General features: G+C 37.5%; 2 protein-coding genes across 2 annotated transcripts; both read right to left on the reverse strand.

Moving 5' to 3' along the window:
- Nucleotides 1-321: 321 nt before the first annotated feature.
- LOC107793989 (putative F-box/LRR-repeat protein At3g18150) lies at nt 322-1,815 on the reverse strand. Its single transcript, XM_016616437.1, has 4 exons — nt 1,425-1,815; nt 1,189-1,302; nt 495-1,134; nt 322-388 (listed from the first exon to the last, which is right to left on the reverse strand). Exons 1-4 carry the CDS (start codon nt 1,813-1,815, stop codon nt 322-324), a joined length of 1,212 nt encoding a protein of 403 aa, XP_016471923.1.
- A 4,609-nt stretch (nt 1,816-6,424) lies between these two features.
- On the reverse strand, nt 6,425-8,272 carry LOC107793990 (serine/threonine-protein phosphatase 7 long form homolog). The gene has a single exon (XM_016616438.2). It carries the CDS (start codon nt 8,270-8,272, stop codon nt 6,425-6,427), a length of 1,848 nt encoding a protein of 615 aa, XP_016471924.2.
- Between the last annotated feature and the right edge of the window lie 8,288 nt (nt 8,273-16,560).

Below are 16,560 nucleotides of genomic sequence, written 5' to 3' on the forward strand. Positions count from 1 at the left end.
CAAAATCCTGAAACAAGTCATCATTGGCAAAATACAACAACAACCCAGCGTATCCCACAAGTGGGGTCTAGGGAGGGTAGAATGTACGCAGTCTTACCCCTATCTTGGAAGGGCAAGAGACTGTTTCCGATATCACTGGCAAAATGAATCCTCAAAATGCCATCAAAGGATTTTTCAAACCCATTTTTTTTCTTCATGAGAAAGTAAGATACCATAACATTTGGCATGTGCCACAAGGGTAAGCCCAAAAGTAAAAGTAGTAGTAAGTAGTTACATAGAGAAGTTAAAGTTTCACGATTACATGAGCAGCTTATCAAAAACTCAATATAAGGCGACGTTCCTCATATCCTGAGGCAGAAAACTACCAGCAGCCTTGGTAATCTCGCTCCTGGAAGACAAACACAGAATTGGTGGAGGATCTTGGGCAACCTAATAATTCCCCAGCCAATTGAAATAAATATTTAGACACAAAGTTCATTGAACATGTCTTGCACCTTCTCGTCTTTGATATGATAATGAACTTCTCCAGAACAGTCGCTCTCTTTAACAGAAATTCTGAAAGTTTGAAAAGCTTGTCATAGCCCTGTTTGAAATGATCCGCCAAACACCCAAAGGAATTAGTAATCCTAACATTCTTGAGGTTGGGAAATACAAAGCATGCAACCCAACTCTGCAAATCAATATTAGCTCCTTTAGCCAAATATCTTGATTCAAATTGGCACCGAGACTTGTAAAAATACATAGTATGCATGTCTATGTTGAGTGTCTCAACATAAGGGGAGGCTTGCAAAAGGTCAGCTGCTCTGTACAAATTAAACGTTTCCATCTGCAACTCTAGTGTTACATATTTGCATTTCAATTCTGGAATCAGCACACCTTTGAACTGCAACATGCATAGGACCTCTGTGAACCAACTTGCAATTGTTAGATCGGTTGCACAACTCAACTTTTGAAGATAATCTTGGACGAGAATACTAAAAACTTGATGATAGTCCCCACAACTATCTTCCTCATCATCAACTTCTTCACCATGATCGTCCTGGATGTCTTTGATACAGGTAATGTTGAAGGTAAGCCTAGCATTAACCACAGAGGTCACATCTACAAGCCTACACTTGAAATCATCAAGACTTCCTGAAATCTCCAAATGCTGAAGATAGGGAGCAACAATTTCCAAGGACTAATCACTTCCATTGTCACCATAATCTATCAATTTCAGTGTCTTTAATTTTGAAGACCTAATTTCCAGGCGAGTAAAACGCTTACAAGAGTTAAATTCCATAGTTTCTAAAGCAGGACAACCTAACAGTAAGTTCACAATATGGCCATACACTTGAATGGTATGCTCTTTAGTGACTTCCACGATATGACCACGCCAGCGTCAAAGTAACAAAATCCCAAAATTAATGTTATCAACGACGAACAGGTATAGAAAAATTCAGGCAATGGACAGGCATCATCCTCAGAGTATGACCAAAGCACAACATTTTCCACTTTCTTTTCAACAGCAAAACTAAGCCATCTGCTGAGTGCGGACTTGTATTCATTCGGGTCATGGAAGTGGAGCACAAATTCTTTTATTTTAGGAGAAACGGAATGAGCTAATACATAGTCAACAAAGGACACGTATTCTTCATTATAAAGTTCACAATTGAAATAGAAATTATAAAGTGAAGTCCAGAGATAGCGCCATCCTTTCGAGAAAGCATGCGTTATGAATGCCTCCTCTATCGGCATGAGAGAGAGAATGTGATGGAGAAGAGAATCTGGCAACACACTGATTCGGTCTACAGTTGTTGGATCGTTGGAAGCCATCTTTGGTTTTTTGATAAATTTCCAGCGCTTCAAATCCAAATAATACTTCAAAAAAAGAGAATTTTATTACTATATGTCAATGGAACACATACAACACGGTGGATATGCATAGAGAAATCAAAATCAGAGGGAAATTTGAGCAGTCACCAGTAGCCCCTTACAGATTGATTAAGGAAAGATCCAGAACGAACCGCTGAAATTGTATTTCTCCCGCCGGCAGAGAGGTATGACCTGAGTTGAGGATTGTTGCCCTCACAGGAAAGTACTACGACTAGTATTTGATGCAACATATACTTTTAATTTGTGAAAATATGCTTAGTTCTGCTTTTTACTATTTTATCTAACATTGTAGATAGTAACAAATCAGAGTGGCGCAGCGGAAGCGTGGTGGGCCCATAACCCACAGGTCCCAGGATCGAAACCTGGCTCTGATATTTATTAAGTCAGTGAGCTTCCCTAACTCCATCTTTTTATTGCGTGTTTATTCTTTTTCAATAAAATTTTTTATTCGATCGGACAAGAAGTATTTATTTAAACTTTACTGTAGTTTCTAGAAAATATTAATTTTATTTTAGAATAGTTAAAGAACAAATATATTCATTCACATCGAAAATTAGATATTTTCTGCGTCATACTCCAAGTCCCCTTTTCTTTTGGCACGAATGAACAAGTTGTCATTTATTATGAAGCAAGTTAAAGAATTATAGTTTTGCTCAAGTGAAATAATTTTCCATTACTTTTATCTATGGAGATGATATTCCCCCAGAAAAGAAAAGAACTAAAAGAACAAGTTTCTCTTTTATGATTTCTGTTTTAATAGATAGAGATTCCGTAATCTAAGTTTTCACCTTTTTTTACATCCCATGAAATTTAAAAATCATATCCAAAATTCACATCCTTGTATTTTTGCAAGAAATTGAATGAAAAAAAAAAAACCAAATTATGAATCAGAATATAAGTGATAATTTCAAATTTTACCCCTTTCTCTCGTAAAAACAACCTATCTAAAGTTATAGTTTCGTAATTCGAATCACAATTTCCCTTACAAAAACTGTATTGCCTCAAGTTACCAGAAACACTTATAATCCTAAACTTCACAAACTAAGTGAGCGTTTCGACATAAGAATTGTAAAATTTCAAAAAAAGTGAATTTTTTTTAAGTGAAAATGGTATTTGAAAATTAGAATTGTGTTTGGACATGAATATAATTTTGGGTTGTTTTTTATGTTTTGTGAGTGATCCGAGTGAATTTTGAAAAACTGCTTTTTGGAATTTTTCAAATTTTCTTCAAGTGAAAATTAAAAATTTTATGACAAAACGCTGATTTCGAAAAAAAATTAAATTTTTCGAAAAAAAAAAGAAAATATTTCTTATGTCCAAACGGGCTCTAAGTTTCGTGGGGTTTCTCGCTAGGACTCCAAAGGGACTAGTATCACGAAGGGGTTCAAAAAAAATTTTTGTAGCTAGTGGAAATTAAACTTACGACCTTATAAAGATTTTGAACCTCTTTGACCACTAAACTACACTTTTGAGTTGTGTTAAGGGGGTTCAAAACATAATATATAGAAGTAAAAAACAGATTTTGTCTTATATATACAGTGTAATTTAGTACATAAGACACAATTTACAACAGACTAAGCCAGACTGCAGTTAGGTTTTCGATCAAATCACTACAACCAAGTTATCATGATCAAGAACATACCGCTATCCGACTAAAAAAATTCGTCATGCGGAGACGATTGTCATGAGTGACTTGCAAATCAATATGGGCAGTTTGGCCGAGGTCGATCAGTGATCAACAGAACGAGCCATTGAGTGCTTCATCGGGGTCGAGGTCGAGCGGCATAGATAGAAGTAATGGCTAGTTTTGCTTTGGGATCTTCAGATGGAATATTCTATTGAATATTCTCTTTGTTTGTACTTTTTAAGGTTCTTTGGGAATATACCATATAAATAGTATGAGAGATAAGGCAAAAGACATATAATATTCCATATGATAAGAACTCTTTTGAAAAACAAGCTATCTAAATAAATACAAAGAACAACTTTCTGAAGAGATTTGACCTTTTGGAGTATCCATTGTCATTTCCACTAGATTCGAGAAAGTACTCACTATTTTTGTTATATTCTTGTAATTCATCATTGTCAGAGGAAGAAATCATCCAACTCATTCAATATTGGGTGGATTTGTCTCTTTATTTATATTTAGCGTCATTTATTACTATTTAACACCTGATACCTCTAACATATTATTACATTCGATGCATTTAATGCTTACGAATTAAATCCGTTTCATCACTGCCCACTTTCTTTTCACATCATTGATCTAAGATCTGTAGTTACTAGCTTTAACTAGGATTAGCTCCCTTTAATAACTGATTAATTAATTTATCCAAAGATTATCATTTTTTGGTCAAATAAAGATGTGTAAAGTTTTACTAGATGTAGAATTTTGGGACACTGGCTGGACGATACATAAATGGTCTAACTGTGTGGGAATACCCAGAAGGATGATTATAGCTGAACTTCATACCCGATTTTCCATCTAGTATATGTGTGCAGTGTTCATGGAAGCTGCTAATGGATCTCGCAAGGCATGCATCCCGACGATCACTCTCTGGCATTGTCTCTGCTACTCTGTAAATGCCCCTTGAGTTTGTGAATGCTTGATAATTTAGAACTTCCCTAAATTTATCGCCCGTTTGGCCAAGCTGTAAAAATCTAACTTATTTTGAGAAGTGTTTTTATTTAAAGTGCTATTCTCAAAAGTGCTTTTATTTAAAGTGCTTTTCTCAAAAGTGTTTTTGGTGAGAAGCAGTTTGTATTTGGCTAATTAGTTTGAAAAGTACTTCTGAATAGCAATTAGTGTTTGGCCAAACTTTAAAAAACTGCTTCTAAGTGTATTTTTCTCAAAAGTGCTTCTCAAAAAAGTGCTTTTGGAGTGGAGAGAAGCTACTTTTTTCTACTTCTCCTCAAAAGCACTTTTTTTCCTTCCAAAAACTTGGCCAAACACCTTAATTTTTGGCCAAAAATATTTTTGGCAAAAAAAAAAGAAAACACTTTTGATCAAAAAGAAGCTTGGCCAAACAAGCTATTAGTTATACAAAGAACAGTAACCTCAGCACCTGCTACTAAAAACAAGATGAACACCAAAAATATGCATCTATTTATTGGGTACCTATATGCTATAGCGCCACAGCTTTGTACTAGATAGTGTTTTATTGAGTCATTGACCCAACATCAATGCTAGAAATCACCTTAACCAGCAGAAAATTTATATTATTATTCTCCTTTTATATTTCTCACTAAGAACGTGCAATAAACTTTCAGAATTCGTTTTTTTGGTATCTTCAATAGTCCAAGTCTTATTTTTTATCTTTCTCATAAGAAAGCGGGTACTACATTCTTATATTCTCTTCTTGATTTCTAAAAAAAAAGTTTAAGTTCTCGATAAGTTATATTGTTCTCTATAGAAAAAAAAAGAGTTTTATTTTTTTTATAAAAAACAAGAGTTGAAGAGTACCGTTGAATAAAACTATATTGCGCATTCTTTTCTTTTTTTCCTTTTTTTCCCCTCAGGTTTCAAGCATTTCAAGAAGTATATTAGAACATCAAAAATTATTTTGATATCAAGTTATAAAGTTCTTGAATAAGGTTTAATTATCTAAGAACAACAATATCTTAGGAGAGATTAAATTATTTATAAAAGAAACTATTAGCAACATTACATCTTAAAAAGATAGAAAAATAGACTTCCATTAAAAATATAGATGAATTTTTTTTCCCTTCTGATAGGCCCCAGATTAAAAAGTGGCTTTAGACCACTAATCTTCTTGGGCTCCCCCTAGTTCCACATGCTTGGAATTTATTCCTTTAAGCCGTAAAAGAAAAACTTTTGACCTTGAGTTTTCAGATTCTCACTATGAACCAAGCAAAACACTGATAATAGAAAGATCAAGCAATGAAAGAAATAAATTAAAAGAACCTGAAAATGTCTACTCCTAATAGAGAACTAATTTTATCTGACAATGAAAAAGAACCAACAATGACACACATAAGGTCACCAGAGGAGCCGAAGTTAAATCCTAAAAGAAATATTGTGGAACACTATTCCTCTATAACACAATTCCACCCAATTTTGTTAGAGTTATACTACTCTATTTTATATACTATGCTTTATAAAAATGCACTGGAACCATCATACTGGACGAAGAGTCAGACCAAAGGGCATGAAATACGTAGACAAAATGCCGATGCGGAAGTGATGTAAAGACTTAAAAAAAGTTACCTTTGCTCCTTGCTCTTTGAATTATCTCCCTGCAAAAATAATTCTTAGAAAGAATGGAACCGATGCCACTGAAATGTTTCTGATTCTTTTGGGATACACTATTTTTGAATCTGACGTTTGACAAACAAGCAATACTGAAAGGCTTTTACTAAAGCTGGGATATATAGTTACAAGAGAAGGCCTAAATAGAAGTAATCTTATAGTAGCACTGTCACAGTATCGTTGAATACTAGGTATTAGGGAAGAATACACAACTTTTTGAACAAAACAAAAAACTAAATCAGAGAAACATCAGCGTTATAGTTTAGTTTGATCTTCTCTTCACCTCTTCCCAACTCTTGGAACCTTTCCAGCCATGATGTTCTCAAGGTTTCTAAGCCTCATCTCAAGTTTCAGAAGATCAGTCATTTCATATCTTGTGCTCCTTTTCTCATGGTTGTCAATATTTTCCATCTGCATATTTCCTTCAGTCCTATTGATACCATTTGTACTTACCTTAGGTGCTTCCACTGAATCATTGCTCATCTGCAAACTCATTTTAACAGGACTAGTACTCGAAAATTCTGTATATTTGCCACAGCTCCTATTTACATTTGCAAGTTCTAAACTGTGAGACAAGTTGAGCTTACAGCCACCTTTTTTGCTCAATGGTTTTGACTCCATTAGCGTCTCCCTTTCTCTGGCAGTTTCATCATTAGAAGCGGAAGAAGATTGGCTTTGGATGCTAGCTAGGGGTGCTTGATTACCAGGTACAGTAATCTCTTTCTTCACGAGCCTCCTTTTGTTTAAAGATTCTGCAATCGGTAAATTGTCATCATCATCTGATGATTCTACAACTCTCATTTCACAATCTTGAATATTGCCATCTGTTCTAACCTCATCAAATTTCTGTGCAAATTCACAACATACGGAGGCATTCCTCATTTTATAGCTTTCCCACGACAGTCTTGGTATCCTTTGGTGAGTTCTAGACCGTTGTCCTTTGGTTACATGCTTAACTGCATCTTCAAGTGCAAATTTGTTGTTCTTCCACCACTCCAAGTATCGTTTGGTAACATCTGACTCAAAGAGCCTAGAAGGTATATAGAGTTCGGCATCTTTAATTGGTCTACTATAATTGCTCCAAGCAATTTTTGGGTTATCACTAGCATGATTCACACAAGCTGGCACATCTTGATCAAATCCAAATTGCATTGATACTCTATGTGGATTATACTGTTCTACACAATCCACTCCAACTAGTTCAGAAGCTCGAATAAATCGAGCAAAAACCAAGATTTCTCTTCCCATCTTTGGTCCAACCACCACATATTCCTCCTTTTTCTTGTAAAATTTGTTGATGTCCCAATTCTTCACTGTATCAATAGCATAAGGACGCCACAGAAACAATTCTGCTGCAGAATCTATTGCACTCCTAGGATCCACACAATTTAGTTTTTTCACATTATGCCATCTAGCCAATCTTGGCTCCCCGGAACAGATGAAACTAGGCTTAGGCTGCAAATTGGAAAATCTCTCCCAAGCCCATAACTGAACAAATTGAAGAGGAGCCCTAAAGAGAGGATCTGACTCATCTTGGTTACACCTAGAACTAGATGAAGATATAATAATTTGTTTAAGCAACCTTAAATCCCTATAGATGCTAGAAAGAACAGCAGGGGCAAGTGCTATTGGTATACCTTGAGAAAGATAAATTGCAATAGGGAAAAGAGCTCTATCCACAGTTTGATAACTTTTAGAAGGGAGCACATACCTTGACAACCAAAGGGTCAAAAATGCAACATGCTCCAAATGGTCACCTTTTCCTGCAAAATATTCCATCCAGGCATGGTGAGTAACATTCCTTGCTCTAACAGTCTTATGAGCTTCGCAAAGAGTTTTTTCAACTGCAACAGAATCTTTGGCCTTAACAGGTTTCAAGACACAGTGGCCCAAAACAGAGTAACCACCCAAAACTACCATATCCTCCAAAGTAACAGTTGCTTCTCCCCAAGGTAAAATGAATGTGTTTGTCTCCAAACACCATCTCTCAACAAGAGCAATAATCAAATCATTGTGCCTATGAATCTTGAACGTGGAAGCTATAACAGCTTCAAAGATTCCATCTTTCTTCCATATATCTTGGTATAAAGGCTTTAACAGATCAACCCAAGTAGGCCATTCCTTCATGTGTTGAAACCACCCTTGAACTGGACCTTCACTGAACAAGTACTTCTCAGTTCTTGAATAATATTGGGTCTTGAAGGGAGAAATGGGAACTTTTGGGCAGAGAGTAGTGTTGGTTTCAGAAAATGAGCAACTCTAAAAATGGGTATTACTTGTTCATCAACAAGTGAAACCATGAGTTCTTCTCTTTCTTCCATGATTAATGCATGAATCCAACATTTTTGAGTATTAAGGTTTTTTTCCTTTCCTCTTAGCTCTTTGTTTTTTTTATATCAGGGTTTCAAAAATGTTATAACACAAAATATATAACCAACAAAAAGATTAGTTGTACACCTAGCTGGTTTACTGATCTTTGTATTCTGTCCTGCCAAATTCTGTTTTTATTGTGGAAAATAATCGGATAAATGCCACTGAAATTTTTTTGGTTGTTTTGGTCTGTACGATCTTTCAGTCTGGGTATTAAAAACAAGCAATATCAGCTCAAAATTCTATTTTTAGGCAAACAATCACGTAGCTGCATTAGCAACACTCTGCAGAACATGCCCCCAAAAAAAAAGGGACGCAGCTGCCACATTTTCATAACAGAAAAGTGTAATGTTTTTAGAATGCTGAATTTTTCTTTAATTCTTATCAAATATATTTGTGACAAAGATTAACAATTGAATTTTTTTAATCTCAAACAATTAAAAGGAGCAAAAGAAGTTCTATTCTTTGGATTATTTATTTTTCATGCTTATTCTGTGTTCTACTTGTTTTCATATTTTGTGTATCATTTGTTTTTTCGGTTCAAGTTTTTATTCCTCTATTTGTAAATTCATTCCTTAATGGTATCAATTTTGGAGCTAATTAAAATTTTAATATTAAAAATTTACATGATCTTTCATGGTTATAATGGAGAAGCAAAAAAAAAAAAATACTTCTAATTGTATTTGTTTCAAAGAACTCATCATATTTTTCATCCCTTCTCTATCAGTTTTTAATCTTCTCAAAATTATTTTGACTTTTGATGGTACGCTAGAAATCCGTATTTTAGTCATAGTTTTCACTCTGATTATTGCATTTTACTTGTGGTTGAGCTAATTAAATAATGGTAATTTGAACTTATTACGTGTTTTATGCCTTGCACGAAATGATTCCGAGCTATTAAGACAATTTGGAGCTAATTTGAACAAGTTGGAGCTTTGAAGCTGAGTAAAAACTCAAGAAATTAAGTTGAGATCACGTTCGGGGTGCGAGGACCAAGTGTAGATGTCAAAAAGTGAGAAAACAAAAATTACTATGAGAAAATTGCGCTACTGCGCCATGGGGCTCAAGGCGCTAGTGCAAAATTCATGCAGAGTGAAAAACATTAACTCTCTGAAAATCCTCACTAATGTGGTGCATGGGGCGCCATGCCAGTGTATTTTTGCGGTCCAATTATCCCAATTCGGTTTGGAAAGGTTAGTTTCGTCCGGGCCCGTTTCTACATAGTATAAATACACCAAAAATATGATTTTTAGAAGACTTTTGACCTTGGAAGCTTTGGGAGAGCATTGGAGACTACAAGACACATGATTTTATCATCTTTCCATCAATTTCAATACGAGAGTTTGGATTGTAACGTTAGATTGATGTTTTCCTATTCTTTAATTATATTTGTGATAACTTCCTCCATGATTATGGGGAGTAGTTTCCCTTAGGGTTTGAGTGTTTTGATAAATATTTGTGGATTTTAACTCTATTTCTTTGCTTGAATTCGTTTGCGGAGCTTAGAATTGTTGCAACTTTATTCACCGGTTTATTTAATCGAAAGAGGAATATTTTGGTGATTATCTTTGCATTATTTTAGTTTATTTAATTCATTGATTCTCTTAAGTAATTGAAAGAGATTGTTGAATTGTTGATTAAATCAAGTTAGCAGAATATTCGAGAGACGTTTTCCTAAAGACTAATCCATTAACGCATGCATGCATACTTTCACAATGCTTATATTAGTTCACCTCGTGCAGTTAAGATTTAATCGAGAGAGGAATCTTGACTACACGTTTGAACTAAACATCGAGTGAATTAGTGAGAATCATTAGAATATTATAGTGAATTAAACTAGAGTTAAATCTCAAATAGCTATCTTACACCTATCAAGTCAAACTCTTATTCCTCACATTGATAAGAAACTAACTCTGTTGATATCTAGTTCTTTGCAGTCAGTTGTCAATTGCTTTACTTTAGTAGTTAATCGTAGTTTGTAATCAATCCAAATCAAGTTTTGATCATCCTGAATAGCAGTTAAACCAATAATTACTAGAGCATTGTTTAAATCCAATCCCTGTGGAGATAATAATCATAACTATACTATCTTTGGTTAGCGAACATTATTTTCGTGTTGTGTTTTGCGCTCGTGAACTCTGCTCAAGAACCCTTTCCATCTCCCCTTATACCTTTATCATTAAATGAATTATCATCAAAATTAGTAGATGAAATCTCGGGGCTAACACTTGGAGTTAACATGCTTAGGCATAATGTCTCAAAATAGTTGAATTTGCTAGCCTTATTCGAAGAAGACTGTTCGTATAGCTAAACAAACAATTTTTTTCTAATATCTGGTCTAAGCAACCCCCCCCCCAACCCCCACCCAAAAAAAATATCCAAAATAATTGTCTAAATAAATACATAAATATTAGACTAATGAAAAGATAAAGACCTTTACTTGTCTTCTTCGTGCCAGAAATGCTTATATGAGCTACTAACTGAACTTTAAGTGGTTTTTGTAGAATGTTCCTGAATAATTTCTGAAATCACACTATGAAATACTATTGAGTGAATATATGTCACAAGAAAACTAGTGCTTCCCGTATAATGATCAAAGGATTCTTGAACATGCTTTATATGTGCATATTTATTTTATATATTTTACACGTTTTAAAACATGCCAAAAGTTAGTACATACCGGTTGATAAAATTGGAAACTTACAAGTTATATTTTTATTTTATTATTTTGATCATAAATTAACTAATTTAACCGCAACTTTCCTTATTTACTCGAGCTTTGAACCAACGATGCGAGGAAGCTCACACAGATGATGCTTATAATTTTAAGGTGAATGTCTATATTCTAGACAGGTTTTAGGGTTTGTGTGATGACCCAAAAGGTCATCACTTGCTTTTAAATTGAATTCTGTGTTTTCGAGGCCTTTGCAAACCTCATTTAGCATCACCTCAATTTGCGTGCGCAGTCCGAGCGCGTAGCCTGAAAGCCTAAATATGAAAATCTATAAAAGAAATGATGAATTTTGACTATAAAATGAGTTAATTTGACTTCGGTCAATGTTTTGGGTAAACGGACCCGGACCCGTGATTTGACGGTCCCGGAGGGTCCGTAGGAAAATATGGGACTTGGGCGTATGCCCGGAATCGAATTCCGAGGTCCCAAACCCGAGAAATGAATTTTTAAAGAAAATTATTTTCTGAAATTATTTCTGAGTTTTGGAAATGAAATGTGTTGAAAACTTGATGATATCAGGCCCGTATTTTGGTTACGACGCCCGGTACAGGTCTTATATGTGATTTAAGATAACTCTGTGAAGTTTGGTAAGAAACGGAGTCCGTTTGACGTGATTCGGACCTTAATTGGAAAGTTTGGTGTTTAAAGAAGTTTTGAGAAATTTCATTGATATTGAGGTTTAATTCGATATTTTTAATGTTATTTTGGAGATTTGAGTACATGAATAAGTCCGTAGGATGTTTTTGAAGTTGTGTATATATTTGATTTGGAGCCCCGAGAGCTCGGGTGAGTTTTGGATAGGCCACGGGGTGCATTTTAAACTTTGAAAAGTTGTAGAATTTTAGCTGGTGTGCCCAAGCCTGCAGGCTTTGCATTTGCGAAGCCTGGCTCGCAAATGCGAAACCAGCCGAGGCCTGCCTTGGCTCGCAAATGCAAGATTTTCTTCGCAAATGCGAAGATTTGCCAATTGGCCAGTGATTGCAAATGCGACCTATGTATCGCAAATGCGAAGTTGCAAATGCGACACTACTTTCGCAAATGCGAAAGTTCAGCATTCTGAAGGGTTCGCAAATGCAAACCTTGTTTCGCATTTCCCAGCTTAACAGTTGTTCGCATTTTTCATACCTGCGACCTGCAACTTTATACTTAAACGATTTTAAACCCATTTTTCATATCCTCTCAAAACACAAACACACTAGAACGATTTTTCAAAGCCTTACTTCTCCAAATTAATTGTAAGTCGTTTTTAACTAGTTTCCTTCAATCATTAACATCTTTTAACATGATTTCAACTTAAAATCAATGATTTTCATTGAGAAAATTGGATGTTTTGGGTAGAACCTAGGTTTTTCAAAAATTGGGGATTTGGACCTCGATTTGAGGTCTGATTTCAAAATAAATTATATATTTGGATTCGCGGGGGAATGGGTAATCGGGTTTGGTTCGAACATCGAGTTTTGACTATGTGGGCCCGGGGGCGATTTTTGACTTTTTGGGCAAAACTTTGGGAATTTCATTTTCATGCATTCAAATTGATTCTCTTAGCGTTTATTGATGTAATTAAGCAACTCGTGACTAGATACGAGCGAATTGACGGTGGAATCGAGGGGTAAAGCTATAATTGAAACTTGAGTTATGTTCGAAGCATCGAGGTAAGTGTTTGGTCTAACCTTAGCTTAAGGGATTAGAAGTTGTGTCTTGTTTGCTATTTGCTTCTTGTTGAGTATGATATATAGGCACTGTGACGAGTATCTATACGTTGGTGTCGAGCATGACCGTGAGTCTTAAATTGCAACTTGTTGTGTTCTTAAATGATATTATGGATGTTTCAATTGATGACTCTTGATATTGTGCAAGGATTAAGTTTGTTTTCGTGGGAATTACTAAATTTGAGTATTGGTGATAACAGAAATGGTTAGATGTTGGATTAAGATTGGTTATAGCTGTTTCTCCCTTGCCGGGACATATTTATTTATGTTGTCATTCCCTTGCCGGGATAGTGTAGTTCGTTATTGATCCCTTGCCGGGACTATTGTTATGATTATTGTTGACTGTATATATGGATCGGGTTGCACGCCGCAACATTATTATATATGAATCGGGTTGCACGCTGCAACAACATTATTATATATGGATCGGGTTGCACGCCGCAATAATGTTATATTGGATCGGATTGCACACCGCAACAAATATTATATTGGATCGGGTTGCACGCCGCAGCAGTGATATAAATGGACCGGGTTGCACGCCGCAACAGTGTTAATTGATAAGGGATCAGGTTGCGCGCCGCAAGAGTATTATTATTGTTTTGTTGTAGTTCTTGAATTGTTCTCTCATATTTTTCTTAAGTTTCTGCTGAATTTGATATTTCCCCGTAGCATGTACCCCCTCCCATTTAAATTGTTTATTCCTGTTTATTTTTCGTTGTATATCATATAACTGCACATGTTTATTTGGAGTCTGGTCCTAGCCTCGTCACTACCTCGCCGGGATTAGGCCAGGTACTTACCAGCACATGGGGTCGGTTGTGTTGATGCTACACTCTGAACTATGTGCAGATACCGGATCAACATTTGGACAGTAGCACTTGGAGAGCCATCCTTTAGTCCACTCAGAGATCCTGAGGTAGTCCTGCAGGCATCCGCAGGCCCGGCGTTCTCTTCTATCTACTTATATGTTCTGTTTTCACTTGTCTCCGAGACAGACTGTATTTCCTTGTTCAGATGTTTGTATGTAGTTTTCATAGATAGTCTGTGGATATTGTGACACCGGTTTTTGGGTAGAGACGCACGTTGGCATTTTCGTACTGATTTTGGTATTATATTAGTCTAAGTCTTCGGCTTAATTTCATCTTTCTCTATTATTTAAACGATGATCACCTGTTAATTCAATTCGTTAAAAGGAGATAAAAATGAAAGTAATTGAAATTTTTATATTTCGTGGCTTGCCTGGCTTCTTCAAGTAGGCGCCATCACGACTCCCGAGGATAGAAAATCCGGGTCGTGAAAAGTTGGTATCAGAGCTCTAGGTTACATAGGTCTCACAATTCACGGGCAAGCTTAGTAGAGTTTGAGAGATCGGTACAGAGACATCTATATTTATCCCCCAGAGGCTACAGAGTTAGGAAAAACTTCACATTTCTTTCTTGTAGTGCGGTTTTGTTTCTCAATGCTAATTGAATTTCTACTCTATTCTTTCGCAGATGGCGAAAACACGCGCTTCCTTATCTACCGTTCAGCAGCCCGAGCCCCTATCAGTAACTCCCACGAGGGGCAGAGGGCGAGGCTGAGGCCGTGCTAGAGGCCGAGGTAGGGGCATAGCTCAGCCCCGAGCAGTAGCACCAGTGGCGGAGCCTTAAGTTGACTTTGATGATGAAGTTCCGGCCCCAGCAGTTCCGGTGGGCAAAGCTCAGGTCCCTGAGGGGTTTATTGCCACCCCAGTTCTTTAGGATGCTCTGGTCTGTCTAGTGGGCCTTATGGAGAGTGTCACCCGAGCGACTCCTGCTACTCGCACTCTGGAGCAGGTAGCTCCCCTTATTTAGACTCCAGCAGTTCAGCCAGTTGGAGCAATTCAGCCGGGTGTGGTAGCTCAGGCCGGTGATAGAGCAGCTACGTCTGCCGATGCTTTGTGGAGGCTGGATAGGTTCACCAAGCTCTTCACTACCACTTTCAGCGGTGCATCTACTGAGGATCCCCATGATTATTTAGATAACTGCCATGAGGTTCTTATGAACATGGGGATAGTTGAGACCAATAGGGTCAATGTTGCCACTTTTCGCTTATCTGGATCCGCCAAGACTTGGTGGAGAGATTATTGCTTGGCTAGACCAGCCGGATCGCCAGCCTTGACTAGGGAGCAGTTTGCACAGCTATTTCTGGAGAAGTTTCTCCCCATTACTCAGAGAGAGGCCTACCGGAGGCAGTTTGAGCGTCTCCAGCAGGGTTCTATGACTGTTACCCAGTATGAGACCAGATTCATCGACTTGGCTCGTCATGCTTTTGTCATACTCCCCACCGAGATATAGAAGGTGAGGAGGTTTATTAGCGGTTTTATTTAGCCGATTCATCTTCAGATGGATAGGGAGGCTGAGAGTGAGATTACCTTCCAGGAGGCTGCCAATGTGGCCAGGAGAGTGGAGATGGTTCTATCGCAAGGAGGTGGTCATGGGTCGAATAAGAGGCCCCATCATTCAGGCAGATTCAGTGGTACCTCGTTTGGAGACAGGGATTCGTATGGTAGAGGCCATCCTTTTAGGCCCTTTCAGTCAGCACTTCAGGTTTCTCACGGTGCTTCAGATGTCCGTGGTTCTCACATGCAGTATTCTGATCAATAGCTCTACAGTGCACTACCAGCTCCTATCGGTGCACCGCCACTCTAGAGTTTTCGGGGTGGTTATTCAGGTCGCCAGGGTCAGTCTTAGTTTCCTCAACCGTAGCACTCAGGTGGATGCGATGAGTGTGGTGAGTATGGTCATATCAGGAGGGCTTGTTCGAGGTTGGTAGGTACTTAGTCGAAGCAGTAGGCCAAATTAGAGTGTTGATCTTTTTTCCTACAACCCGCCCAGCCAGCTAGAGGTGGGGGTAGAGGTTCTAAAGGTGGAGGTAGAGGTGCTAGAGGTAGAGCTCAGACCGCTAGAGGTAGAGGCCAGCCAACAGTAGGCCGTCCCAAAGATGTAGTTCAGGGTGATGGGGCCCAACCCCGATGTTATGCTCTTTCATCCAGGCCCGAGGCTGAGGCTTTAGATGCGGTTATCACAGGTACTGTTCTGGTTTGTCATAGAGATGCTTTAGTGTTATTTGATCCAGGGTCTACTTACTCATACATGTCATCTTATTTTGCATCGTATCTGGTCATGCCTAATGATGCATTGAGTGTTCCTGTTTATGTGTCTACACCGGTAGGTGATTCTATTGTGGTAAATCGATTCCATCATTCTTGTATAGTTATGATTGGGGGTCTTGAGACTCGAGTAGATTTGTTGCTTCAGGACATGGTCAATTTTGATGTTATATTGGGAATGGACTGGTTATAACCTTACCATGCTATCTTGGACTGTCATGCCAAGATTGTGACCTTAGCCTTACCGGGTCTACCTCGTTTAGAGTAGAGAGGGACTCCTAGTCATTCTACTCGTAATGTTATCTCTTATGTGAAGGCTCAGTGTATGGTCGAGAAGGGGTATTTGGCCTATTTGGCATATGTTTGTGATTTTAACGCCGAGGTTCCTTCTATTGATTCGGTGCCCGTTGTTTGTGAGTTTCCTAAGGTATTCCCTTCAGACCTGTCGGGTATGTCACCCGATAGGGATATT

This window comes from Nicotiana tabacum, chromosome 10 (genome assembly GCF_000715075.1).
Source record: "Nicotiana tabacum cultivar K326 chromosome 10, ASM71507v2, whole genome shotgun sequence".
In the NCBI taxonomy this organism is placed as follows: domain Eukaryota; kingdom Viridiplantae; phylum Streptophyta; class Magnoliopsida; order Solanales; family Solanaceae; genus Nicotiana; species Nicotiana tabacum.